Genomic DNA, 27,043 nt, shown 5'->3' on the forward strand with positions numbered 1-27,043 from the left:
GTTGAGTCTCGAAACGGTTCAATCACTAATTGTAACCTACATAAGGAGTAATTGTGTCTCATCATTGGGGATGTACATCAATATATCGGCCAATGTCTTTTCCCTTTATTCTTAGTATTAAAACAAATAGTATTTTTGATTGGTGGAAATTGTTGAGCATTTTATTGCTATTCTAATAATGACTGTACTAAAGTTTGGTGTTTATTGTAGCTTCAAAATAATCAAGTTTCTCTTGATATAGATTATACTATCTTAATAAAAGTTGAATGTGGCTTTAATGAATTTATACGAATAAAAATTTACATGGGGATATGTCATTTGCTTAAAAATTCTTTTATAATAAATAAATCAATGTATATCTATAATTATGAGAAACAAAATTACTCCTACTATAGATTAAAATTATGGTACAAAAGTTTGTACCGACATATCAAGAACGAATAAGAGAACGCGTTAAAAGACCTTTGGGTATCACTACCAGAAAAATTTACAGACCATTGTCCACTCCCTCACTGTCTAAAGTTAATAAATATCAAACACACAGATACATAAACCCAGGACCATATAAATAAAATTGGGTTATTTTTTAAAACTGCTAATATTAGAACTTAGCTATGATAGACACACACACACACAACTATTTTGCCTACAAATTCAATCAAAAAATACACAAATGTTATACTTTTCACATATCATAATTTTGAAAATTAGTAGCAGCTATTTTGCTGTTTTGAGAAAAAACCTTTACAAATCCATAAAACTGTGATAGCTTGATGGCGGTGTTGCTACATTTCCATAGAAAAACCAATTCAAAGAATCGCTAAAATCATAATAGTAAGGCATTAATATATCCAAGATTCATAAAGTCATAAAAGTATCAATATCATAGTAACAAAAAAATAATGTTTAATTGCCAAATATCGAGGCACAATTTTTTTTAGTGATTTACATTTGGTAGATTTTCTATGTTAATTTGTCCTTTGAATTTCTGACAAACTGATAATTTGTTGATCAATTGATATTCTATAAAAGAACGTTCAGGCTACAAACATTTTGATAATGTAATCGCTTAAAAAAAAAATATGCGAATGTTATGGGACACCCTTGATAGCTCGCTGCCTCGTAAAGGTTGGCTAAATCTGTCAAATGAGAAATTAGATGAAATAGATAATGATCTTATATGGGATATATAAACTATCTATCTTTCTATCTATAGATAATGATATCCAGTACATAACTATCTATTTTTACATTGATTTTAAAATAAATAGGAATAAATATGTCTTTAAAATATTTTTTTTTCTTTATTAACAACAATGAACGTCATAATCATGAATCATGATTCTTTTTTTGCTGGAGAAAAAGTAAGAAATAAAATATTTAATATCTTTATAAATTAAATACTTTAACGGTAGATGATAAAAAGATGAAATAATTTCTAAAATCATTGAAAAGTAAAATATGATGTTTTTACTATCTTTTTTTTGTATCAACATTAGTTCCAAACAGGTGAGTGATACAGTCAGAGATGAGGGATAAGTTTTATTTTTTTCTCCAATTTATATTAACCCTATTATTTTAATGTATTTAGCTATATTTGTTTAATAATCCTTATATAAAAGTAACATCATGTCTCTGAGTCTATCTGTCTGTGCCTAACCGCTTAACCGATAAGATTTTCTTTTTCATTGGAGCTTCTCATAGGCCCTTTTACAAATATTAAAGTAAAAATTACAAAGAGTTCTTTTCTGAAACAAAAATTCTTGGTAAGGTCCGATGAAATTATATTTGGTCTGTCTTATGCATAATCTAACAATGATAATCGGCAAGGAAGCAAAGACACCCAAGCTTTTTTTGGTAGGGGTTAAATCTGAATTTATATTTTAATTTGGAGGAGGGAAAGGGGGCGTTTAACTCCCCTCCTTAGAAGTTCTTGCAAAGAAGGATTGTTTGAATTACATTTGTTATCCCTTAACTATGATAAAATCAGACCTTATCAGAATGATAACCTTATAATCATGCTTCATTGGCCATTTAGTTTTTAAAAAAAATCATACTTAAGTTTGAGGTGTCAAAACAAAATTATTGTCAAAAAGTTGTTTTACTTAAATTTGCTAATTATAAAGCTTAATAAAAGAAAGTAATAGTTTCAGTTTAGCCGAAAAGAATGAGAGAGAGATAAATTAATCTACTCATAAAACTAGTTTCTGCCCTTTGGTAGTAAAAAATCGATGGAGGAAAGGTTGAAAGCTGCCAACTTTCCCAAATTTACAAAGCAAAACTTCTAATTATCATAATTTGTGGTTGGTAGGATGGAGAGATTGTTTCATCTTCCATTGCCCTATCCCTTTATCATCAATTTATTATCTCCAATGTCTTATCCCTTAAGAATTCTGACTTTATTATAAAAGCAACAATATTTTGCTCACAATTTTTTTCTTAGCAGTAATATGAAACATTAAACAAACATACCTGAAAATCAAATGAACAAAATTAGTTTTTATCTTAAGAGTAGCTTCGTGTTTTAAAAACATTTCCCTGTGATTTTTTATGAAAGGTTAGTTTCCAGGGATACATTTTTAGATAGATGAATAGATGATAAATAAATCGTCTCAATATATTAAAATATACTTTAATAACTTGTTTAGAAATAAAAGTCCAATTATTCCTCATAAGGAGTGTAAAATAACCTTTAACACAACATAAGAAAACCACAATTTATCCTTGAATACATTATCCATGTATCCCTGAGATGACTTAGATTTGATTAGTTAAAACTAGTCAGTACCAGAAGGAGTTTAATTTGATGCACCCAGAAATAGAAGGATTAATAAATAAATTCAAAAATATTCAAAAGAAAAGTATTAGGGATTTTAGCAGATACTAATTACCAATTCAAGTGACTTGTGCACTTGACTATCCTGTATATCTCCCTTCCCCGATTTACAAAAAAAAATCCTTCAGCCCTGAAGCCGCCTGTCATTTTACGCCTTCTTTTCTACTCATGGATACAGGCATATGAAACTTTATGATAAATCAATATTTAATACTCCCCAATTAATCTACGAAATGTAAAAATTTAAGGTGGAAGAAAAGGGTATGTAGATTAGTTTGATAGGCATAGTCCTTTCCTTCCCTGTCTTTAAGATTTAAGCTTTTCAGAATTTCAACTCAATTATTAACACAGTACAGTAAATTACAGAAAAGGCTGGCTGGGTAATGTACTGTTTAACTTATGCGACAGAAGGTCTTTAGTAATCAACTTCTGTCTTGCTTCAAGAACTTTTAAAAGGCTGTGAAGTTTACAAGGACAAAAGTGTTCATAGTTGCTGTAATTTATAATACAAAGTAGAATGATGTCTTTCCGTCTGTCTGTCCGTCCGTCCCTTTTTTGTAACCACTGAACCGATCTGATTCTACTCCTTTGGGAATATACCTACTGGTCCTGTGGTGGTTTTAGGCTATTTTCTTGGGGCGTGGGAAACCCCTAACCCCCCCAAAAAACAAAAAGCTTCCCCCCCACCATTTTTTTATGAATTTTTATGAATTTTGCGAATTCGCAACTTTTTTTTACGAATTTTGCGAATTCGCGATTTATTCGCGAAAATTTGCGATCCATTCGCATAGAGTTTAGGGGCGAAGCTGCTAGTAATTTATAAAAAGAAAGAAACAATTGCTTGTAGCGAAGCTATGTATCTAACAAATTGCTTTATTACATTTCCAGAACTTAATGGTTACTATACAGGGATAGATCTAGGGAAGTTAATTGTAAAACTCAATTTGATGATTTTGGGGTTATATTCATGTTTAGTAAATAAGAGCAAGATTTCAATATCTTTCAATTCCTTATACCTGTATGAAATATTTTAACCATGTTTAGGTTCAATGGCAGATAAGAATTTATATAAACTTACTATTATGATTACTAAATTATATAGTAACACAAAAGTAGAAAAAGACAAAACAATTTTACTAAGAAACAAAATGTATAAATAGTAACCCCGCAAAAAAATATTTTTTTTAAAGAGGAGTTATTTGGGAATGCCTATTGCACAACAACTTTGAAAAAAAAACATTATGGGGGGGGGGGGGAGAATCTAAGAATATTTTGGGGGGATTATCATCCCATTACCACCCCCCTTGTAGTACATTCTTGCTTATTCTGGTTATGAAAACCCAACTTTCTAACTCCTAATAAAAAAATCTTCAAATTACAATTAGAGCAATTAGGAGGAACGCAACTATAATATTTTTACGGCCTAGATCAAGATTTTTATTTTTACTCAGGAGTACAAGGATAGGATAATTGTAGGTGTATTATTTTTTCAAAATTCTTATATCTGGAAATATGGCTTTTGTATTGGGGAAAGATTTGGATGTAGATTATTTTTTTTTGTGATCGTCCTTTCCCAGTTTAATACTACATTGATCTACACACTAATTTAGAAATTATCTAAAATCTGATTTTAAATTGGAAATTATAGACTTTTCTAATTTTTAGTAGCAAATCTACTTTACAAGACGTGTGTTGGTCAATTGGCTCGTTAATATGTAAACTTAATTTATACAATTTAGCTCTGAAAATAGGAATTAATTGAAATTTCACTATCTTACATATGTGTTTGATTTCTAAATAAAATATTAAACAAAACAATTTAAAGTCTAAATAGTTTTTTTAAGATCGAAAATTTTAGACATTAATCCTAGTACATTAGCCGATAAATTAATTTTCCCCTATATTTTGCATTTAGGTCCTTATAGTTTGTTTTTAGAGGGAGATTTATTTGTAAACCTGGTATCCAAAGTTTGCTATAGATAGTAAAGGTGTTTGGGGAAGAGTAATTTATTAGCCATTGTTCTATCCTATACATACTATTTTAAACAAAGATTCGCTAATGTTAGAAATAAAATCATCCTTGTTTAATTTTTGACACACTTCCTAACTTTCTAAGCACTTAAAATGATTAATTACAGTTAAGTAATTACTAGAAATTTGATTTTAAAAATATTATTATCTAAATTTCCAAAAAAAAGCACAACCTCACTATATTAATGTTAACAATAATCAATTCATTCCAATGCCTAGAGAGCTCAGAACATCTACCCAGCCTTTAGTTTTTAAATAAACTAAAATAATGAGAGGGGGGAGGTGGTTGGAGTTTTTTCCCCAACTCTACTACTACGGTTAGCCCTAACCCAACGGTTCCTATACATGCGGTGCCCTAACCCTTAGTAGCTACCCCATATTCTATAAAACCTAACTTAACTTAAAAATACCCCCTCTCTGTCATCTTCAATTTATTTTATAAAGGGGGTGGGGGGGGGGGGTATTCTGTGCCCAAAAATTAAACATGTAAGTAATACGTTTTCAGGATTGACATCGATCGGTAATCATGAGAGGCTTAAGGCGCAGCCACTAGTTAACAATAATAGTAGCTAAATAATGAAACCAATAACATTAAGATTATATTATCTTAATGATCAAATTAGAAGTGTGGAAAATTAGCCAAGAATATCTTGTTAAGATAAAAGAAGGGATACAGGGAAAGGGCATTTGATGATAGATTATTCTTTCCAAAATTGTTATAAAAATAAGCATTGAGTGATTTGTAAGTATTGAGAAGAAGATAAATGAAGTTTTATTTATCTCTATTGCTCTTTCCTCCCTGAATTATATTCAACTGTGCCGATATAATACAGTTATCCACATCATCTATTAGCAAGCAGAAATAATTGACAAAATTCTATACCAAGCTAATCGGTAATATCCCTCCCATGGACAACTGAACCACATATATACCCCCAGAAGGTAGCAATAAACTACCTGCGGGGTTCTATCTAAACTAACTTAAAATTTCCTTAAAATTTATGAGTAAAAGTAACTTTGTCCCTAGTCTATAAGGCTTAACCCCCACCCCCCAATCCAATTTTTCATTTTAGGTTTTTTTTGAATGGGGACGGTTAAATTTTCTAGAGTTGTTATCTATTGAAAAGGTTGAACTTTAAAGAGTGATCATCGAGTTAGTGAACAAACGGACAGACATTGTTTACTTCGTATTATAGATAAAAAATAAAAAGAAGCTCTACAGGCATTTGTATGGAAATTGCCTGCTAATCTGTCTTAATTTGAAGCCACGATATTTCAAATATATCTTGCTACTGAAGTCAATATGATTTAAGACTAAGATAGGAGGATAGAGACAAGTGTTAACATTTTGTCGACATTGTGTCAGCAATGAACATCTTTTTTTGTTGAAAATCACTAAGTTTATATACATATGGCTTACAAAAGGAAAGTTTAAAGAGTATATTTACTTTGAATTAACGAATGTTTTCTGTAACTTTCATCTAAGTAAATCTGTGCTGTTCAATAAATATTTTTGGAATATGTGTACGTATATATTTTGTCCAACTTTATTACAAAGTAGAACGATGCCTGTCTGTCCGTCTGTCTGAAGCTTAAGATCTCAGTCATATGGCTAAAAATTATTTCTTTTTTAACAGGAAAAACAAGAATGGGAGCAAAGCCCCGTGAGGCTTAAGGCGAAGCCAGTAGTAATTTTAAAATCATTAAAAATGTAGATTGTTCATGTAGGCGCAACCATTTTGTCTACTAGAAATTGTCCACCCTTTTTAAAAGCAAAGCTTTTCTATAATTAGGCTCGGTCCGTACGTACGTCCGTAAGTCCAGACGGATACCTTATTTCGTTAATTTAGGCATGTTAAAATTGTTCCATCAATTTCAAACTTTGCATGGTGATTCCTGTAGTAATAAGGTACAATTTAGAAAGCGTAGCAACTCTATAATCATTACAAGAATGTCCGTACGTCCATTTTAAACATGTTGATTTCTTTCTTTTAACAACAAATTTTTATGTGATCTAATTATCTGATTGTTCTGATTTTTGGTATACTGATTCCTGGGACAAAAAAGTACAATATTATAAGCAAAGCAACTCTTTAATCAAGTCCTAAAAATGTAAGTATGTCCATAAACATTATCCTGTATCAAGAAGTTTTTCAACGAATTTACTCACAATTTTGCTTCGACTCTTATACATTTAACTTCTGATTATTCAGTTGTGACACTATACAATAATGTCCGTTTGTCCTACCGTTTCAGAGCTTCGCTTTTATGGATGTTGTCATCCTTGTTAATATCAAAGTATGTAGGTGTATCTTAAAAATAACCATCAAAATTAAATCTAAATACAATCAACCCTTTTTTTAGCAATGTTGCAAATTACATTTATACCTTTTCTGACACAGGAAAAAAATAGGTAAAGTATTTTTTCATCTAAGTTAAAACTATTTAGCAATAAACCTTTCTGCCATTCAATTATGAAATAAATTTACGTTAATCATTATTCCTCAAAAACCTTAAAACAGACACGAGAGGAATAGTGGTAATAGAGACGCTTTTCTACTAAAATGAATAGATATATATTTGTAGTTAGTCCAAAGAGCAATTATTGCCCAAAGGTGCAGTTAATTTTTTGAATGGTGAAGAAATTTGGAAACCTGCCATATTTCTTTGAATCAAGTGTTAATTTTAATTCAACAAGGACGAGTATATCTAATAGTACCGAAAAGTCTGGATCAAAAACTTAAAAGAAGGTAAATTACTGCGATAAAATATAACATTTATGATTTTATATATCATTTTTTTAAAAGGCCTTTTCAAATTCTTTTTTCTTAACGTTGTACATATGAACTATAACCTTTTTCCTCCAAAAGTTGAAAATCCCATGCCAAAGACGTCCCCAACAACCACAAACAAAGGATTATATCTTTTGAAATACATTAGGTTGTCCCCTTCCAAACCTTTGAAACCCTTTATATCACAACTCCCCCTCCCCAAAAACGCTTGGACGTCCATGTCCAAGACTATTTTTTTATTCATAACTAATAATCCGCCAGTTGTTGTATAGCAGTTGCGCTACTAAAAAAATTGTCTTTGTATTCAGATTCTGCTAAGAATTTTGAGAGGCAAAACTTTTGGTTCTTCTTTTCTTGGAATGATTTTCATATTTATCAAGAAATTTTAATTGGCCATAGAGTTATGCCACGAATGTAAAGCTAGAAATATTTACAATTTATTCAATACATCGAAAAATCTGTGCAAAAATGAGGGTCACTTCATTAAAGCAAATTTTGTATATTGCTGTGATTTCTTATCTTTAATAAATTCTAAAATTAAAAACAACTTAAACTGCCTTATTAATCATCCAAAGAAACTTGAAATTTATTGAAAATACCCACATTTCACTTTTGCTTTGAAAAATACTCGTTTTTTACACTCTTCCTCAAGAATTTTCTCTATTTACTATGCAATACTCTATGTTTATGCCTGTACTATAGAAAGGCGCAAGCCCAAGTGATCTAGCAAAAAATAATAATATTACATTGTATGGCTTTAATTGATAATTGATGAGTTTTATAAGAACAAGAATTTTATGTTCATGAGTAGCGCAGCAATAACAGGACAAAAATATTGTTGAAAGAAAAGGACAATTAACTGTATTGCAATATAAGTGAAAACATCAGTAAACTTGTAAAAAGTTGCTCTATATCCTAGAAATTGGAATGCATAAAATTACATATTTGGTTAAACATTGCAAGAATATTTACTTACTTTGCATGTGTTGGCAAATTGATAAAATTACAAAGTACTTGCCATAATTATAGTGCAGTCCTGCTACTTACAATTAAACTTAACAAATAATAAAATACCTTATTATTATGTCATTAAATATGATTTATTGTAAAGGCTTTAATTTCTTTCAAAAATATCAAATAACTGAAAATGTACATTGTTCAGAATTTTTTTGTGTCAACTATTTAAAGTAGCGAAGCTACTCAACAAGCCAATTAGGTCGGTTTTTTGTCTGTCTAGCACACACCAAAGTACTTAGTGCTTTCCCTCGATACTATCAAGTTTAGAATCCCCCAATTTATCTTTTAATAGTTTTTTTTTGCTAGAAACTCACACTACTACCCACTATATTCTCAATTTGTTTTTTAAAAGGTGGGGAAGGTGGGGGTTTCTTTTCTTACTAGGCACTAAATATACTAAAAAGTTAAAATATATGCTTATAAATAATATGGAAGTTCGAAATTTTATTCGCTAATTAGCCCTTTCAAAAGCTTCGCTACAGTAGCAAATGATTGTCGTTGTTTGATTTTGTTAAAAATAAATGGATATACAATTTAATTTTGCCTTTATTTCTTTGTATAAAAAGAAAGTACATGTTTTAAGATTTTAATCCATTGATTGCAATCTAACAAGAACAACTATCTTCACGACAATAAGAAAAACAAAAAAAATCATTCAAAATTTGATTCAGAGAATATTTCAGACAATTAATGTTTTAAATTGGTTAGATTTAATCCTAATATAAAAGAAGTAAGCTTTTTTGGATATTGGCTCTGAACCGATTTGGTTAGAGTGAAGCTTCTTATAGGTTCTCAAATGGTTTTAGGTTATTTCATCTTTATGAAAAAAGTCTGGTTATATCCCTTCGAATATAGAGGCCCTAGATGATAGTGGCGCAGCCACTAGAGATATTTATAAATAAATAAATTTTTTAATTTGTCAAAGAATAGCTGAAAATAATTTTATAGTTTGAAACTTTTTCTTCTTAACGATTTACTACTTTTTAAAATTAAGTGCATGAACAACAAACTTTTATTTAAATTTGCCAACCATTCATTACTTTTTTTTTCAAAATAACGTACAAACATATTTGTTTTAAAGTAGCTGCGCTCCTAAAATGTATTTTGGTCTGTTAATGGTAAGTTTATAAAGACAAAGATTTATGTACCGTCCATTTGAAAATTTTCTTTGTTAAAGTTTCGAGAATTTCTTATTAAGTTTAAGATAAATATCCAAACATTTATAAGATTTATTCATTGCTTTGTTTTGTTGAATAATAGATTTAAATCAAGCATGGTTTGGTCCTGGTCCCACAACAACTCTTTTTGCAGTTTAAGATCTCTAGGACAGATATAGGTAATCTTAAAATGATTTTCAGATAAAGTAAAATTATGTAACTATAAAATTACTTTTGTTGGTTTAACTTTTTTAATGTCAATTTAGCACCTTGATACTAAATTTATTAATATAATACTCTGATTAAATTTGGATATTTAGTACTATGTTAAATAATGGTCACAATATCGACGTAAATGTATCGTAATAGGTCTTGTTATTGTATTATTAAAGGTTTAAAAAAAAAACCAATCGCTCACAATTTGAACCACTATAAGTACTTCAAATCTTGGAGAGAGACCCCATAATGGTTTGAGTTTTTGATGGGGCATGTAAAAACCTTTCTTTAGACACCTTAAACAGGTTTCTACCTCAATCCTAGCCAATTTGGGATAAAAAATACAGACCCATCCAACATTGAGGCATGGCGGCTCTGTTTAAATCTAGTTTTTGATGTTTGCCAGGTCTTTTTTTTGATGCCAAATTGGCTATAATTATGTTAGAAACCTTGTTAAGGTGTCTATAGAAAGGTCTTTACATGCCCCATCAAAAACCCCAAACATTATGGGGTCAATCTACAAGATTTCAAAAATTTAAGACGGTTTGTTCTTTTTTTTAAAAGAAAAATTTGTCTTAATTTAAATAAAATTTGCACTTTCGGCGTAGGGCAAATTTCTCTGCAAGGGCTAGGTTTCGAGCTCTAGTGCTCTGGAAGGGTGAGTAGATTTAGAATTCAATATTGTTTTATTGGGCATGAATTGTATTATTCTATTACTAGTTTTGGACCAAAACTGCAAGGTTTATATTGAAAAAAAGAGAAGCGATTGTTTTTTTTAAACACCCTTTAGGTAAATGAAATAAAGATAACTTATGCCCTGTTATTCTATTTGTTTTTGTAAACATTTGTCCCTGTCTCTGTTGAACAAGACTTTTTGCAGAATCCAGCCTCACAACCACTAATCAATTCATGACTGAAAACCATTTAAAGACTATTTCTATAACTCTCTTGCAATAAACATAAACCTTTCAAATGATTTCATTCTTTTATCAATGCAGGGTAAGTTATGTTTCTTTAAAAATGCAATGTGCAATTTTTTGTTAAAATTTTCAAAAGAAAGAAAGCATGAAAGCATTTTTTACATGCAAAATGTAAAAAAAAAGCGAAAAACAAATAGCTTAACTTTTGATATGGAATTCAAAGTCTATATATTGCTGCTCTACTTACCGACAAAAATTTCCTTGTTTAATCTAAAACTGGTGTACATACCTATAATTTAAACAGAATATATAGTAGCTTTACTTTGAAATATAAGTAATATTAATTAAAATTTTCTAACATAAAGAAAAAATAAAATCATGTACATATGTTTGTCCGTCCGTCCAATATCCTACCTGTTACAGCACAATATATATTTTTTGGTTTATTTGCATTTTGCTGATTTAGAACACTTTTTTCTTACTAAATATGAAGCATAAGGAAACAAAATTCATGAACAGTTATCTTGAATACATAAATAAATGTTAAGAATGAAGTGTATTTATATAACACCTATCAGTTACGAATTGAATAAGATTTGTGGATTTGGCACCTATTTTGCCAGACACAACCTACTCTAATTTTATATCCATTTCATTAGATTTTAGAAATATGGATACACTATTGAAAATATAATGGCAATGTTATTCATTTCATTAGATTTTGTAAATACGGATATATTCTTGAGAATATTGCAACACTTTAAGATATCAATTGTAAAAAGGAGAAGATTTTTCAGGTATAGTCCCTTTCGTGGCAACGCCCCTTAAGAAGCGATTAGTCGTATTTTTAAAATGGATTTTAATAGGTTATTTTAGGTTATATTGGGTTAGGTGATTGCCCCGCAGGGTTAGGCAATTGCCCCCATGTTTAGAGCCCCCCGCAGGGGCTATAAATAGGAGAAAAGTCACTGTGAAAATACGAAGAATCGCCCCTTCGAAAGGGACTATACCCGATTTTTCTGGGATACCATAACAAGAACACGCTAAATTCACAATACTGCTCAGCAAATGTGTGGTAAATGGGATATGACAAACCTAGCTGCGAAAATAATTATCGCTTGTCCCTGTATAGCTTTTTCTCTTAATAAAATCCCCTCTATTTTTATAGTAATATACAAGTAAAGTATGTAAGGAATATTAAATTTACCAAAATTACCCTTATTGTCTATCAATACTTTACAATTTCCATTATGCCTTAAATTCTTTCCATAAATTATACAGAATGCCATCTGTATCTCTTTTACTTTTCTCTTGTCAATGTCTTACAATCTGTTTTTAGAATACTTGTGCCCAATCTATAATTCTTTTTTTTATTAACTCCTCTCCTTCCCTTTTTAGGCTCTTTTATTGGCTAGAAGGTGCTTCCTTTGCCTAAATATGGTCCTGTCTAATTGGCGCGATTATAATCCGTTGGATGTAATTGTAAGTGTGTGCGGCATTCGCGCGGTTATAGGGATTGGCGGGAAATATTAAACTACAAATAAATTAATTGCAGTTTCAAGCGGGCTTTGCGGCCGCAGCTAATTCCCAAATCTACAGCTGCAATCTACAGCTGCTGCAATGCAATATACATTTAAAACTGAAGCCACAACTGCCAAAAAATAGCAGCTTATTTCAGTTTAAATCTATAAATTTAACCTAAGATATATGAAGATTTAAAAAAAAAAATATCCTATCCCTGTATACCTGAGAGAGTTAGAAATAAGTATTGGTTAGGAACTATTGGGTGGTTGGATAAGTTTTATGCACAAAATCCCAGGTGTGTTTATATTCAAATGTCTGCAAGTGTGTGTTTGTGTATGTGTGTATGCATTTTTTGGAAGCGTAGATTTTTTAAAACTAAGGTTTCTCATTCTAGGTCCATTAACTATGCTGTCTGAAGTCTTCATGCTATGCAGTTCCTATATTTCCTTTCTATATTTGACATATTATATTTTACAATTTATCTTTAATATTGTTAGCTTGTATTTGCTGCGCTATTCATGGATATGTAATATTCTTGTTTGTATGAATATTTATGTTGTCTTTAGTTATGGTATATTTTTATTGATGCTACATTTAACAGCAGTTTTTCACACACAAAAAAAACAATTTTGCCTCCTACTCTTTAAAAAATCACAACTACCCGTTTATTTAGATTTAAGACAATCACAACAAGACAATATATTTTGCCTCAATAGTGAACATTTTTAAAGGCGGAAAAGTTGTAAGTAAAATATTTATTCTCATGGGCTCTATCCCTTTTCCCTGTGTAACTAAATGATAAGGCTGTAACACAAACAAACCTCTCTGGTCGTAATTCAACCAGATTTTTTGGGGTTGTCGTAAAAATCTTTTGTTACATGATTAAAAGTTGAAAGAAGTCATACAGTAGACCATACTACTATAGACCAATACGAACGCAAGAACCTAGTAAAAGTGTCTGACTCTGATTATGACGTAAAATAAATTTGCCAATGAGAGGCCAGTATACACTGTAATTGACCAATGGTAAAATTTATAGTGGCCTCTCATTGGTTAATTTTTTTTGACGTCATAATCTGAGTCAGACACTTTTACTAGGTTCCGAGAGCAAAGCTACCCTTTAACTTAAAATGAGAGGTCAGCTGATCTGTAACCTAAGTAATTAGTCTTATACAAATGAATTAGACTGTGCCAGTGATGAAACATTAGTTATTTAATTGCACAACCTTTTTATAAAATTCTCAACTGTGACTGGTTGGTGAACCTATATTAAAATTAACTCTTGTAGAAGTCATATAATTGAAGGAGAGGTGCTATGAGTTAAAGCTTTTATGGTTAAGGTCTGGATAAAAGAGTAAACTAAGAGTTCTTCAACTCATCAATTTGATAAGAAAGTATGTAAAAGGTAAGAAGAGGAATTTGATCTAATAAAACTATTTTGCCCTCTACCCATCAAAGTAGAATTACATTTTAAGTATGGTAATTTTCCTTAATGATACAAATTACAGTATTTGTACTGCTATTATTCAATACCATGAAGAAAACAATATCTTTAGTTTTAGTAATGATCAATCATTAACTATTGCAAAAAAAATTTTTTTTTTCTGGTGTCATATTCATATTCATATATTCATTCCATTCTACTAATGGTATGTCTAATTTATCTGAAACTTGGTCTGATACAAAATACAATGTTACATGGATCCCAAATTCTTTAACATAGAGCTCTAAAAGAAATTTATGGTTTTCCCCTCGCAAATTTGTTTTATTTTATAAAAGAAATTTAATAAAAAAATTGAAAAAAAATAGTTTTAATTAATCTTCCATCCATTTTTTGTTCTAATTATTTTCAAGCTTACAAGAACAAAATTTCATATATTATGAAGAGTAATAATTTATCATTTTGATGCCTTTGTTTAAAATCATCCAAAATTGTGCCAAAAGATATCAATCAATAAGGGTTAAATTCAAATTTTCATAAATCAACGATAATTCCTTTTTAAAAGATGGTCTAGCAATGAAAAACTAAAAACCTGAAAATTATTTTATAAATAAAATGATAATAAGAAAGTCAAAACTAGGAAATGTAATCTAAAACAACGAATTATGAACAGGTACAATTGTATGCATAGCTTAAGAACGGACTTTCTCGTTATCTGTGCTTTTATAATTTGTTTTTCATAATACTATTTACTATTCTAGAGCCTAAAATGTCAACGCCTTTCCCTTTTTTAAAAACTTAAACTTTAAAAGCTTATCAATTATTTGGATCCGACAGTATTTGTCTTGCCGTGTCAATTTAATTAATTTCAAAACACTATAATAGGTGATTTGGTCAAATTTTAAACTTTTTGCCTTTTCATTGTTTGTTGTTTTTAACAGTAAATAATAATAATATAGTTCAAAAACTGTAAACAATAAATTTATAAGAATCACTTCCCTATAACATTTAAAATTATAGGTCTCAATTTAAGTAAATGTCAATATAAAAAACTTATTTAAAAAAAAAATATTCTTTATTTATAGGAAATATTCAAAGTTTATAACTAAATCTAAAAGTATATACTTTCATATTTACTTAACTAAGAATAATTAAATTTATCTCAAATCAAATCTTCTTCCATGTTTAAGCAGAATTTAAAATATTAGAATGGGAAATGATTAATTTATTTTCCATTGTCATATCCCTTCGAGACCACCAAGTTAAGAAGTCCATGGTCACCACAGACATAAGTTACAACAAGCCATTCCTGAGGTCTTATTTTACAATAGGATCACAGTATAATCTTGTTATAAGCAAGATTGAAACTGTGATATAATATCACAGTGATTATACCATAGTGAGATGGTCAAGAGACAAGACATCAATCACTTTTTAATAAGTCAATTTATCTAAAGTACTTGACACTATGGGAAAATATACAAAAAATTGGAAGATTTTTTATTAAATTTCGCGTTTAGAAGGTTTATTCCCTTCTATTAAAACAAATATGGCGATTTTTTTTCAAAATCTGCAAAAATAAGGTTTAAATGCAGAACTTTAAAAGATTATGTCACCCTCCTTTCCCAAACCGCCAAGAAAATAGCTTAAAACAAGCATTGAACTTTCCCGAAAAGCCCAACTTAATCAGACTACCTGTTTAGTAGTTTCTTTACTTTAATCAAACAAAAAAGAAAATACATCTTATTACAGAGAAGAAAATAAATTAGATATTTATGTAATTGTTTATCTTAAACTTCTCCTATTAATCCACTGTACACTAAGTCGACAATGCTTATAGCTACTAAATTCAATTGTTTATAATTTGCCTCCTTTGTCAAGTTGAAATGTCACATCTTAAATACAAATTAAAGGATAAATTACAGAAAAGTTTGATTATTAAGGTGCCAAAAAAGGCAAATAAAAGGCGTTAATTCAAATTCAATATTGGAAAGGGTAGTTTTATTTATGGCATACAACTAATACTAAAGTGCCCAAAAATTTTCCCCCAGTCGAAAATACAATTAAATTTCAATATTTTGTAAGATACAATTTAGTTTTGACTTGCAGAAAGTAGGAAAAGTTTGTCTTCAGATAACGTATCTAATCTGATTTTAAGCCCACAAATACAACGGACAAGGCAGGGAGACAGTCCAAACATATTGAATAGCTTTGCACCTAAACCAAATTCTTTTTTCAACTTTAAAGTAAAAAGTCTTTATAAACAGCTTTAACATAACTACCACCTCTTTATTTGCCTTTTGTTTTTAGTCTTTAAACTTAAATGTCCAATAATGTCAACACAAATCGAACATAAAGGGATAGAACACTGGATGATAAAAGCAAAGGAAATCTGAGTTTGAAAGCTAAATAAAATTTCGAACAATGACAAGCATATTGTGAAACAATTTTTAAAAGTAATCCTTTAGAAAAATAACTTATAAATTGAAATTGGGAAGGCCTGCCTTTTTTAACCCACCTGACAAAACCCTCTGAACGCTCCGAATTAATTTTAATTATGTGAAATATCTTTAAAATAGAGGTAATACATTAAATTAATATAAATCCTTATCTGTCATTTTCTACTATTTTTTATCTCTATTTCTTAAAGTAATTAACCATCTTTAAATTAGTTAAGTTTCAATGAAACGGTCTTGTAATTAAAGAAACCAGTAATTTAATATTACAATTTTCTTTTGAATGCAAAAAATTAATAGTTTCTTGCTAATTAAAACAAAATTAGTTCTTTGCTGGATTTAGGAATTTATTTCTAATTATTTAGATTTTTCACTTTTTCCAAAAATGTATTTTGTCTCCATATTGGTGCTAAAAAATTGTAGGTAGAGTAATATTTAGAAGTCAAATGTAAAAAATATACATAAATCTATATAATTTTTATTTTAATCCGCCTTTAATTCATATGAAACATATTACATTTCTGTATTATTTTCACATAAGACAACTACATTGTTTATAGAGCTTAATTTCTTCAAAATTGTTTTACCTAAAATTTGTTACTATAAAATTAGGATTTCATTAAATTTAAATGATTATAAATTTGGTAAATCTTTCAAGGATTATTCGAGGATTTTTTTGCTTTTTACTTATTTTCCTATCCACAGTATTTTAAGTACATAATATCATATATACTTTTGTATTTGAAGGTCTTATGAGTCGGATTTTTATATTGTTCGAGAATTTCTTGTCTTATATCTGCGGTTTGCTTTGTGGAGTTGAAAAACAAAACAACGAAAAATATTTCTAAAATATAGTAACTTTTTTATTTTGGTAATTTGGTTAAGGACATGTCATATAGGTTAAAAAAAACATGGCTATTTGCATTCTGCTTAAAATATAACACAGTTTTTTCTTGTATACAAAAATATTATATGACTTTTTAAATTTCTTTTTATATTTTTTGCTATTCTAGCAATCAAAAATAACAACAGATATCTAATAGCTTCCAAAATATAGGTAAGATTCGATTATCAAATTAATCTAAAATATTTTTTAGATATAAAAAGTTATATCGTATATTAGAACTTTTAAAACAGAGGGATTTTCTGTAATTAATTCTGTCAAGTAGCTATTAAAAACCATCAGCTGTTATATAGGAATTGAAGTGCTTTGAATGGCTCTATACACATATACATTCATAAATATGTATAAATTCATACAAAATAATATGAATTCATACATCTGTAATATCATAATATCTATGTACATAAATTTTATAAGAAATTTACATATTCTTGATTAAAAATGCTAGATTTAGTTACTTTTTGATAACTAATCTTTAATAAAGTGTCAAAAAATGCCCTTTTATAGGTTATTTTAGGTTAGGTTAGGTTATATTGGGTTAGGTAATTGCATATGGTTAGGCAATTGGCACCGCATGATTAGATCCCCCCTAGAAATAGGAGAAAAGCTACTGTAAAAAATACGAAGAATCGCCCCTTAAGGTGCATTGCCACGAAAGGGACTATACCCGAATGATCTTTCTTCCTATCTTTTCTGTATCCATTGTTATCAAAAGAATTTAAACAAGCAGGTATTGTCACCAAATGAACAAAAATAGCTTACCTGAACTGTTTGAATCTTGATGGATATAATTATGATTATGTATCTGGGATGCTAGATAGCTACCACTGCCGTCCTCAACGGGACTCGGCGATTTCGACCCAATTCCGCTGCTGTTGCCGCTAGAGTCGCCGGCCGGCGACCAGACCGGACGGTCGGCGGACAAACCGGCACTGCCGTTGCCGGCCGGCTCGCCCACAATGCTGCCTACGATGCGGGGGTTGTGACTACGCCGCTCCTCGATTCCAGCAATATTTCCTTTTGACCTAAAAAAATACATAGGTAAAGTTTTAGTTTAAATAAATTTATATTTTGCAAGGAAAATCAATTAAACATTAATGTTATACCAATGGATGTAAATGTTATAAGAATACTATTTAGGTAATCAAAAAGCGTAAAAATATTATGATATCAATTGAGAAAATTGTTTAAATAATCAATAAAAATGATAACGGAAGGGGAAAATATCGAGGGGGGAAATCTAATTGATGTTTAATTTAACTATATAATTTTATTTGTTTTCTATCTATATATATCAAATGTTTATTATAATTATCAGGGATCTTAAGGGATACGGCAATGGACGATAATTATATATATAGCTCAATGACAAGTTACACTCGTTTTGATTACAATTATTGGTTGAAAAGTTTGGACATCACCAGCTTGAACCAACCAACCAAGACGTGAAAAAAGAACCCAAAGTTTTTATTTCAACGAATTTCAACCTATATAACTTTGGGTACAAGTATAGTTTTAGTCTATTATCCCCTCCCTCCCTGATAATTACAGCAAATTAGATCATTTTCAGGATGAATTAATATTTAGGTACAAACAAATGATTAGTTAAGCTACTCTATAACTATAATTATGATATGTCCGTACCTCCCTCCGTTTATCCTTGTTTAGAAGCTATACAAAGTGTCTCAAAAAAAGGGATTTTCCATCTAGAGGGTTTCTTTACTACTTCTCCTCTCATCCCTCATTTTTATGAAGTCACATGGCTGCATATTTATAGATGCATTTCAAACTCTGTCGTAAAAAATGGCTAAAACCAAAAGACACACTTATTTCCAACATCTTTAAAAATCACTAAATATATATATTTTAAATGTTGTAATAACTACAAACATAAATGTTCTTGATATTAAAAAGTTATTTCTCGCATCGTATTAAAAACGGCTTTCCGCGGATATAGAATGTACAAATATAAGATTAAAACTAGTTTTTTTTAGCCACGGTGCCGAAGGCATTGGCTAAAAAAAACTGGTTTTAATCTTATGATTGTACATTTTTATATTCGTAGAAAGCTGGATATAATACGATGCTAGATATAGTTTTTTCGTATGGATGAGAACCAGTTCCTATCCACCGGATTCAAATTAATACGAGAAATAATATCATTTTTTTCAAAATCTAATAAGTTTACAGCGTTCAGGGAAGAATTATAAAAATGAATATTAACGAAGACAAAAGCGGTAGCGTTTTTAATTTGTATATGTTGCTTACAAATTAGAAAAAATCAGGAAGATAAGGGATAGGTCTTCTAACAAGAAATTATTCTGCCAGTCATTAAATAAAACTGTTTTATAGAATAAATACTTTATAAAACTTTAATATCAATCAGTAAAAAATTAATAAAGTTTTTTGTTAAATACCAAATCCCTTTTATCTATGGTGGTGGAAACATTTTTAAACATGAATATGTACATAGGAAACATTTTTCCAATTATGTTGTTAAGTCTTTTAGTCTGGGATGTTGGGTGGTATCATTTTTAGATGCGTAGCTACTCCATAACTTAGGTATTACATAACACTAGTATCAAAGATATGAAACCACTAGGGTTGGGCCGGATACAGGATACTGGATATCCGGCTGATTTCTAATGCCGAATATCCAATTCCGGCCGGATATCTGGCCAACGTTCGATATCCGGCAATTTACCGGATACCCGGCCGGATAACCGGATATCCGGCGTCAAAACTCAGTTGGATATCATGTAACCGGATAGTTTTAATATCCGGTATCACGTCAGATATTGAAAATGACCGGGTATCCGGCCAATAACCGGCCAGACCGGATATCCGGCCCAACCCTAATAACCACGTTATCATGATCACTTGCTTAAAACTTTGGGTACTTTTAATGACTTTCATAGGTTGGTTCCAAACAAACAGTATCCAAACTTTTCAAGTAAGAATTTACATTTACATTTGGTTATCATCTTTGGGATGAATGTACATTAATTTAAAATCCATTATCTTATCAGTTCAGATCCCTGAGCTAAATTGTCATTCCCATATAAACAACCCCTTAAATTTTGGATGTAAATATTCATTCCCATATAAACAACCCCTTAAATAGTGGATGTAAATATTCATTCCCATATAAACAACCCCTTAAATAGTGGATGTAAATATTCATTCCCATATAAACAACCCCTTAAATAGTGGATGTAAATATTCATTTATTTCCCTGGTTTCTCATTTATATCCCTGGTATGATTTTAGAAGATTTTTAATTTTTTTTGGAAGATTTTATAATTTTTATTAATTACTAAAAGAAAGAAAAATTATACAATGCAATGGAAATAAATGAAATTTAAAAACGAAAATTAAACCACATTTTACTAGCATAAAAATGAGTTTTTGTTTAAATGAGAATGATATTCCTGTCCAGTTTTTTGTTTAGGAATGAATATTTCTTACCCGAGGGAATAAATGATGGACCGATAGGTCATCATTTATTCACAAACAAAAAACTGGACAGGAATACCCCATTTATTTCCCGGAGGTAGTCATTTATTTCCCGGAGGTAGTCATTTTTAGAAGATTTTTAATTTTTTTTTGGAAGATTTTATAATTTTTATTAATTATTAAAAGAAACTTGATATCAGGGATATAATTGATCATAGCCGGGAAATAAATGAAAATTAAAAACCAAAATTAAACCACATTTTAGCATAAAAAAATGAGTTTTTTTTGTTTAAATGAGAATGATATTCCTGTCCAGTTTTTTGTTTAGGAATGAATATTTCTTACCCTCGTGAATAAATGATGACCTATTGGTCCATCATTTATTCCCTCGGGTAAGATATATTCATTCCTAAACAAAAAACTGGACAGGAATACCCCATTTCCAGTGATTTATTGGCAATACCTAACAACATTTATAAATCCTCGAAACATTATTTTGAATGATACTTTATTATACTTTGTTTTTTTTTGTTATTGCTGCGCAGCTTTTTGAGGATATTTGTCCCTGTTTGGGTATTATGATTGTATATTTTTCAACTACCTTGTTCATATTGAATAAACAACTATAGTGGTAACAGTAAATGCTAATTTTTCCATAAAAATCGACTAGTATGCAAATTATTCTATTTTAAACATTTTATACTTTATTTCCTTAAAATAGAGGACATAAATGGTTAGATAGATTCAAAAATTGTTAGACAAATGCAATGAATCCATTATTTTATAATGAATATTAACATATTCATGTAAAAGTAGAACTTTAAAACGTATAATATAGCTTAATATGTACTGATACCGTCCATGCGCCTTGAGGCCTCTAGTGACAAAACCTTAGATGAATCTACCCTCTTCAAAGTAGTTAAATACGTCGTAAGAAGCATCAGTTTCAAGAGGAATGTATGGGGGTAATGGTCAATGAGATATTTTAATACAGATAGACACACACTCCACTTTTATATGTAAGGATTAAGGACATGCCCCTAATTATAAAGTAGCTATTTCACTTCAGACAATGATTGAAGAACAGAATATGAAAACATTTATATTTATCTTATAACGCATGATTTACTTTTTCCAAACACTAATCCAGCATAGCTTCAGGTGAATTGAATATTCATATATTTTTTCAGCATGTTTACTTATGCAGTTATATACATAACAAACAAGAAAGTCTTTGTCCATAGCTATGTAGCAATGCTAAATCATAAACCATGTGATAAATCATCCCCCAAAAAAACTTTGAAAAAATCATTTGGCCTACTAAATAAAATGAAAAGCTTAGACGTCCTAGGAAACCCTGCGATAAAGAAATTCCTTTTTTCGGATTAATATTTAAAACTTAAACAAAACGAAAAATTTACATAATAAATGTTTTTTCAGAAACAATCTTAATTATAATTATAAAAGTTTGCAAGTTAGTAAAAAAACAAATACTTGTAGAGAAGCTGCGCCATTATAAAATAAGCATTCTCAGACCTAAAAAGTCCTTCCTGTTAATTTTGAATTTTGGCCCAATGCCTTTTTATGGTAGTGAGGGTACCGTTGTTGGTGGCTTAGACATGATCATTTTTGATTTTATAATGCCCAGAGTTGAATTTATGATTTGGTGCACATCATTTGCAATTATATGGGTTATGGTATCCTTATATAAAAGTAACAGAATGTAAAACTATCTGTGTATAGCAAAAGATCTCGCTATCTGCTGAACCGATATGGTTCTCCTTTACTGTAAAGTTTCTTATAGGTCTAGGATGGTTCATGATTTTTAGGGGAAGTTACCTCTACCCTTTAAATACACCTATATAGACTAAAATTGAAAAATCAAAAAGTTCCCCTAGAGTGCTCTAGAGAAATTTAATTCCTTACTTCTGATTTTAAACAATAAATTCTTAATTTGCCATTGATGTTAATTAAATATGCATTAGAAACAAAACCAATAAATCCTTATATTTTAAGAAGGCATAACACAAAACAAAATTTACATTATATACTATTGTTCTTCAATGTGACATGTATTATATAATTATTACAAAAATCAAATTACAACATAAAGTATTTATGCATTTGTCTATTTAAATTCTTTAGAGGGGTAAATGTAGTTAATTAAATAATTATGTATTGTTTACAATAAGATTTTTTATTAATTTTAGACAGGCGTGTGACGGAAAGGACATAGCTATAGACGAAAACTTGTCTTAAAAAATCAACAAATTACAACAAATACAGCAAATTATTTTATAACAATATAAAAAAAACTCTCCTTGAAAAATGCAAGCATCCTTTGGAATTCTATACTTATTAGTTAGGCTGTTTATGAAATTGTAAATAAAAGCAACACATACACAATCTACTGATTTGGAATTCAGAAAACCCTGTCATGTTCCTGATAGCCAATATTTTTCTTAATAATAATAATACACACACACAACACAACCAGGGAGGGAGGGGACATTGGGCTGTTTATTACACTAGTCCCCAAAGTTTTATAATTTTATAATGAGGAATTTCATTTAATTTTGATTAGTTGTTTCATTAAGAAGAGTGTCCAAACGTTTCAACTACTAATTGTAAACTATAAATAGGAGAATTTAGTGTATAATCAATGGGGATGTACATCAATTTACCAGCCATTGTCTTATCCCTTTAGATCCCTGGAACACAACAGTCTGCCAACCCTTTTTACTGTCTCACAGTCTTTTTACAATCATTTATTCATAGGAGAATTGAATACAATGACTTTGATGTTCAGTTCATTTTATGGTTTAGGATAAAGGGATGGGTAATCATACACAACAAAACAAAACATCAGTTGAGAGGTTAAAAACAGTTTTATCGTAATCCCAGAAATAAAATCTACGATTACGATTTTTGTCCCCATAAAAAAATGCTTAGTAGCCCTTAGTCTTACTTGAAACTTGTGTATTAGAACATTAAAAAAAATATATTGGCAAAGATGATATCATTATGAAGAGAGGGTATAAAACTATAACTATTTTTGGAGGTTTTTACAGAAAAAAATTCCTTTATTCCTGATATTATCAAATTCTGTTTTTAAAATGTTTTGTTGTGGTTCCTTATAGCCTTCGCAAGTTGTCCCAAAAATATGATCAAAAACAGACTTTTTAATTTCAAGGATTTTTCAAAGAATAAAGACAATTTTACTCAGAAAAATCTTTTATTATTCTAAAGAATAAAATAAAGATTCTAAGTTTTAGGCATTGAAGTTATTGATTATTTCCCACTCCCCCCCCCATAAAAACACAAAAAAATATCAGGTTTCTGAATTATTATCTTTTCTGTAGATCTGTACATTTTTTTTGTGAATAACTTCCCTGTCGACGGTTAAAAGAAGGTTATGGTATCAAGAACAATAAAAAGAAAGGTTAACCTAAATGAAGGTTGGAAGCTGGTTAAAGTGTCTCCAAAACAGTGGACATTTGGCCGAACTATCCCGATTGGGGTCATATCAGAGGGAATACAACGCCAATCGGGATAGCTCGGCTTTAGGTAGTAACATCTGTCAACTTTTTGAAGACACTATTAACGACTTCTGAAGGTTGCCATGATATTAAGTTATATCATATATTTTTTTTATTTTGTCAATTAACATCTCTCCATTATACTATTTAAAAGAGCGTTTTTAGTTTAAATAGATTACTAAAGATATCAGAAAATGTCAGTTTTTAAATTTTTAATCAACAAAATGCATATGTTTAATATTAAAAAAACATGTAGGATCTACAAAGCTGAATTTTGTTTGCAAATTCGAAAAAGCTACCTCACTTTTTATCTGTATTAATCCATGGAGATACTTAAAAATACTGGCTTAATCATTAATTTTTTTGTTGAATCTAATTTTGGTTGTCCTGCTATGATTTCATTTTGCCATATCCTTTCCAATGTTCTCACAAGTTTACAGAAAATTGCTATCTTATATTTTTTTGGTTTAAATTTATAAAGAAGGAAATGTTTATAAAAAAATGATTATTAAATTATGGCTTGCCCCCAAAAGTCAAATAAAGTCCTTATCAGTTCTAACAAATGTATTCATATATTCTAGCTTACAAAAAGCAATACATTTAACGATAATACATAGGAAATAAGCTTAGAAATGATATAAAAACTAAACATAAAAGAGGCTACCTAGCAGTCAAGAAGCGGTCAATGGCAGCTAATATTATTAATTGCTCAAACATGACCTATAGTTAGAGAAATCTACTATAAAAATCAGACCAAAATCTATTTTTTGGGGCTTGCTTTAAAAATAGAGTAAATTGCACCACTTAAAAGAACACTATGGTACTTTTCTATCATTAAATTTTTCTTCATCTTTTTTACAATCTGTTACATTTAAAAAGGTGGAAAAAATAAGTGATTTTGCACAAACTCTAATTGTGCATTTTTCTGTTTCTTTTTTTTGTCAAATTGTTGCAAGGCAATAAATTTGCAAAAGATTTCTGTCATAAGAAATTGCTAAAAAGATATCAACCTTTTTGGGAGTTGAAAAGCTACTTTATGATTCATTTAATCTGCACGTCTTTTTTACATAAAAAGCTGTTCTTAATGTCTTTTTGTTATTATGCCGTGGGATTGATGAAATCGGTGTAAACATAAAGGTGGAATCTATTTCTGCCATACCAATACAAGGTATCAGCCTAATCAAAAACAAAACCTGATGTAATTTCTCTCAAATCTAAAAAAAAACTTTTTTGACAGCTAGGTTTATATTGTTTAATTTTGTTAGATTAATAGGAATGGTTAGCGCTTAGAATGACAATTTGAGAGAAAAAAATCAAATAAATGTTCAAAAGAACTGAAAATCAAGGAATTAGACCAATAATTTTCAAATCAAACGTTAAACAGTTTTAAAAAGTGACTATTTAGTAATTTTATATGTGCTAAGCTCACATGCAAAATTCTTATGAAATCTAATCATATGTTCTTTTATCAATGACTTTTAAATTCTTTGTTAAATTTGACAGTCTATTACCGCCAGTGGTAAGGGATAGATATGACATCGGAAGAAGAAAAAAATTTAGCTAACTTTTGGCAAGTTGAAAATATTGAATTTTAAGGGGAAATTAATTTTACCCTGTAATAAGTAAAGTAATATCGAAAAGTTAGGTTTAATAGTTATTTATCGCATCGTATTATAGACAACTTTTCGCGGAAATTTAAATAAAAAATTTTAATATTAAAAATTGGTATTAATTTTTATTTTATATCCATGGAAAATTGTCTATAATGCATGATTTTTCAGTATGATTGAGAACCGGTTCTAATCTAGCGGATATTACTCGTTTCGAGGTCATACTGGCAAAATTTTTTTACCAGAACAGTTCACCTTATCTTTGACTATGATATTATTAATGTGACAGTCTTTACATATATACCAAGAAATTTGCTTAAATCAAAAGTTGTCAAGAAACAAGAACAAATATTTCTATATAAGGGAAGCAACTTAACAAGAAAAAGTCTTTTTTTTATGCTTAAAATGTCCAAACTTTCCAAACTTATCAAACCTACCGATTTTAATATCTTGGTTTTTTGAACAATTATTTTAAAATTTAGTATTTATGTTTTATATATTCCAAATTTTGGTTAATGAATAAAGGCTTATTAAAAGTATGTTTTTTTTGCTTCTTTACATCACGAGAACGAAAAACCTGGTAATTTAATTTTACTCAAACTGCATAGCAAGCAAAGAAAACCTCCCATCCTTAGTAAAAAAATAGAAAAATGCCTCATCCTTGTCCAATATGACCTAACCTAACCAGACTTAAAAATCAAATGTTCACCTATTTACGACCCCCCCCATCCCCTTTCAAAAAAAAATTCTTACCTGTGCATGGTGTCATAATCTCTTGGTGGAAGGAGCAAAGGTTCTCTGGCGCCCAATTTCTCCCGCAATTCTGCCGCCAAACTGTCGTACATTGAGGCGATGCGGTCAGATGGATTCAATTGTGATCCCTGTTTTGTTAAAACACACTTTTTATTAAAAACCTATTTTTTCTAAAACTGTTCTAAAAATGTTATTTTTAATTATTAAACACTAGCGGCTACGCCCCTAGGTTAAATTTTTTCTTTTCAATCTATTTTAAGATATTACCAAAAATATTTTTTTCGCCGCTAGATGTTGTTAGTTATATTGTTAGCTAATTTTAAAAATGTCCGCATGGAGGCGTTTTTTTATTTTTATCGATTTCTCTGGGGAGGGTGGTGGTACTCTTCCC

At 29.7% G+C, this 27,043-nt stretch overlaps 1 protein-coding gene across 2 annotated transcripts in view; it reads right to left on the bottom strand.

The window, feature by feature from the left end:
* LOC145314337 (uncharacterized) overlaps positions 1–27,043 on the bottom strand; it is a 95,283-nt gene that overhangs the window by 25,285 nt on the left and 42,955 nt on the right. For both annotated transcript variants that reach the window (XM_080154210.1, XM_080154209.1), the window contains exons 6-7: positions 26,653–26,779; positions 18,057–18,319 (exon numbers count right to left, since the gene is read on the bottom strand). In XM_080154210.1, coding sequence (XP_080010336.1) covers positions 18,057–18,319; positions 26,653–26,779 — 390 coding nt within the window. The remainder of the gene's footprint in view (positions 1–18,056; positions 18,320–26,652; positions 26,780–27,043) is intronic.

The sequence above is a fragment of the Acartia tonsa genome, chromosome 3 (assembly GCF_053477335.1).
Source record: "Acartia tonsa isolate MP-2025a chromosome 3, ASM5347733v1, whole genome shotgun sequence".
NCBI classification, from domain to species: domain Eukaryota; kingdom Metazoa; phylum Arthropoda; class Copepoda; order Calanoida; family Acartiidae; genus Acartia; species Acartia tonsa.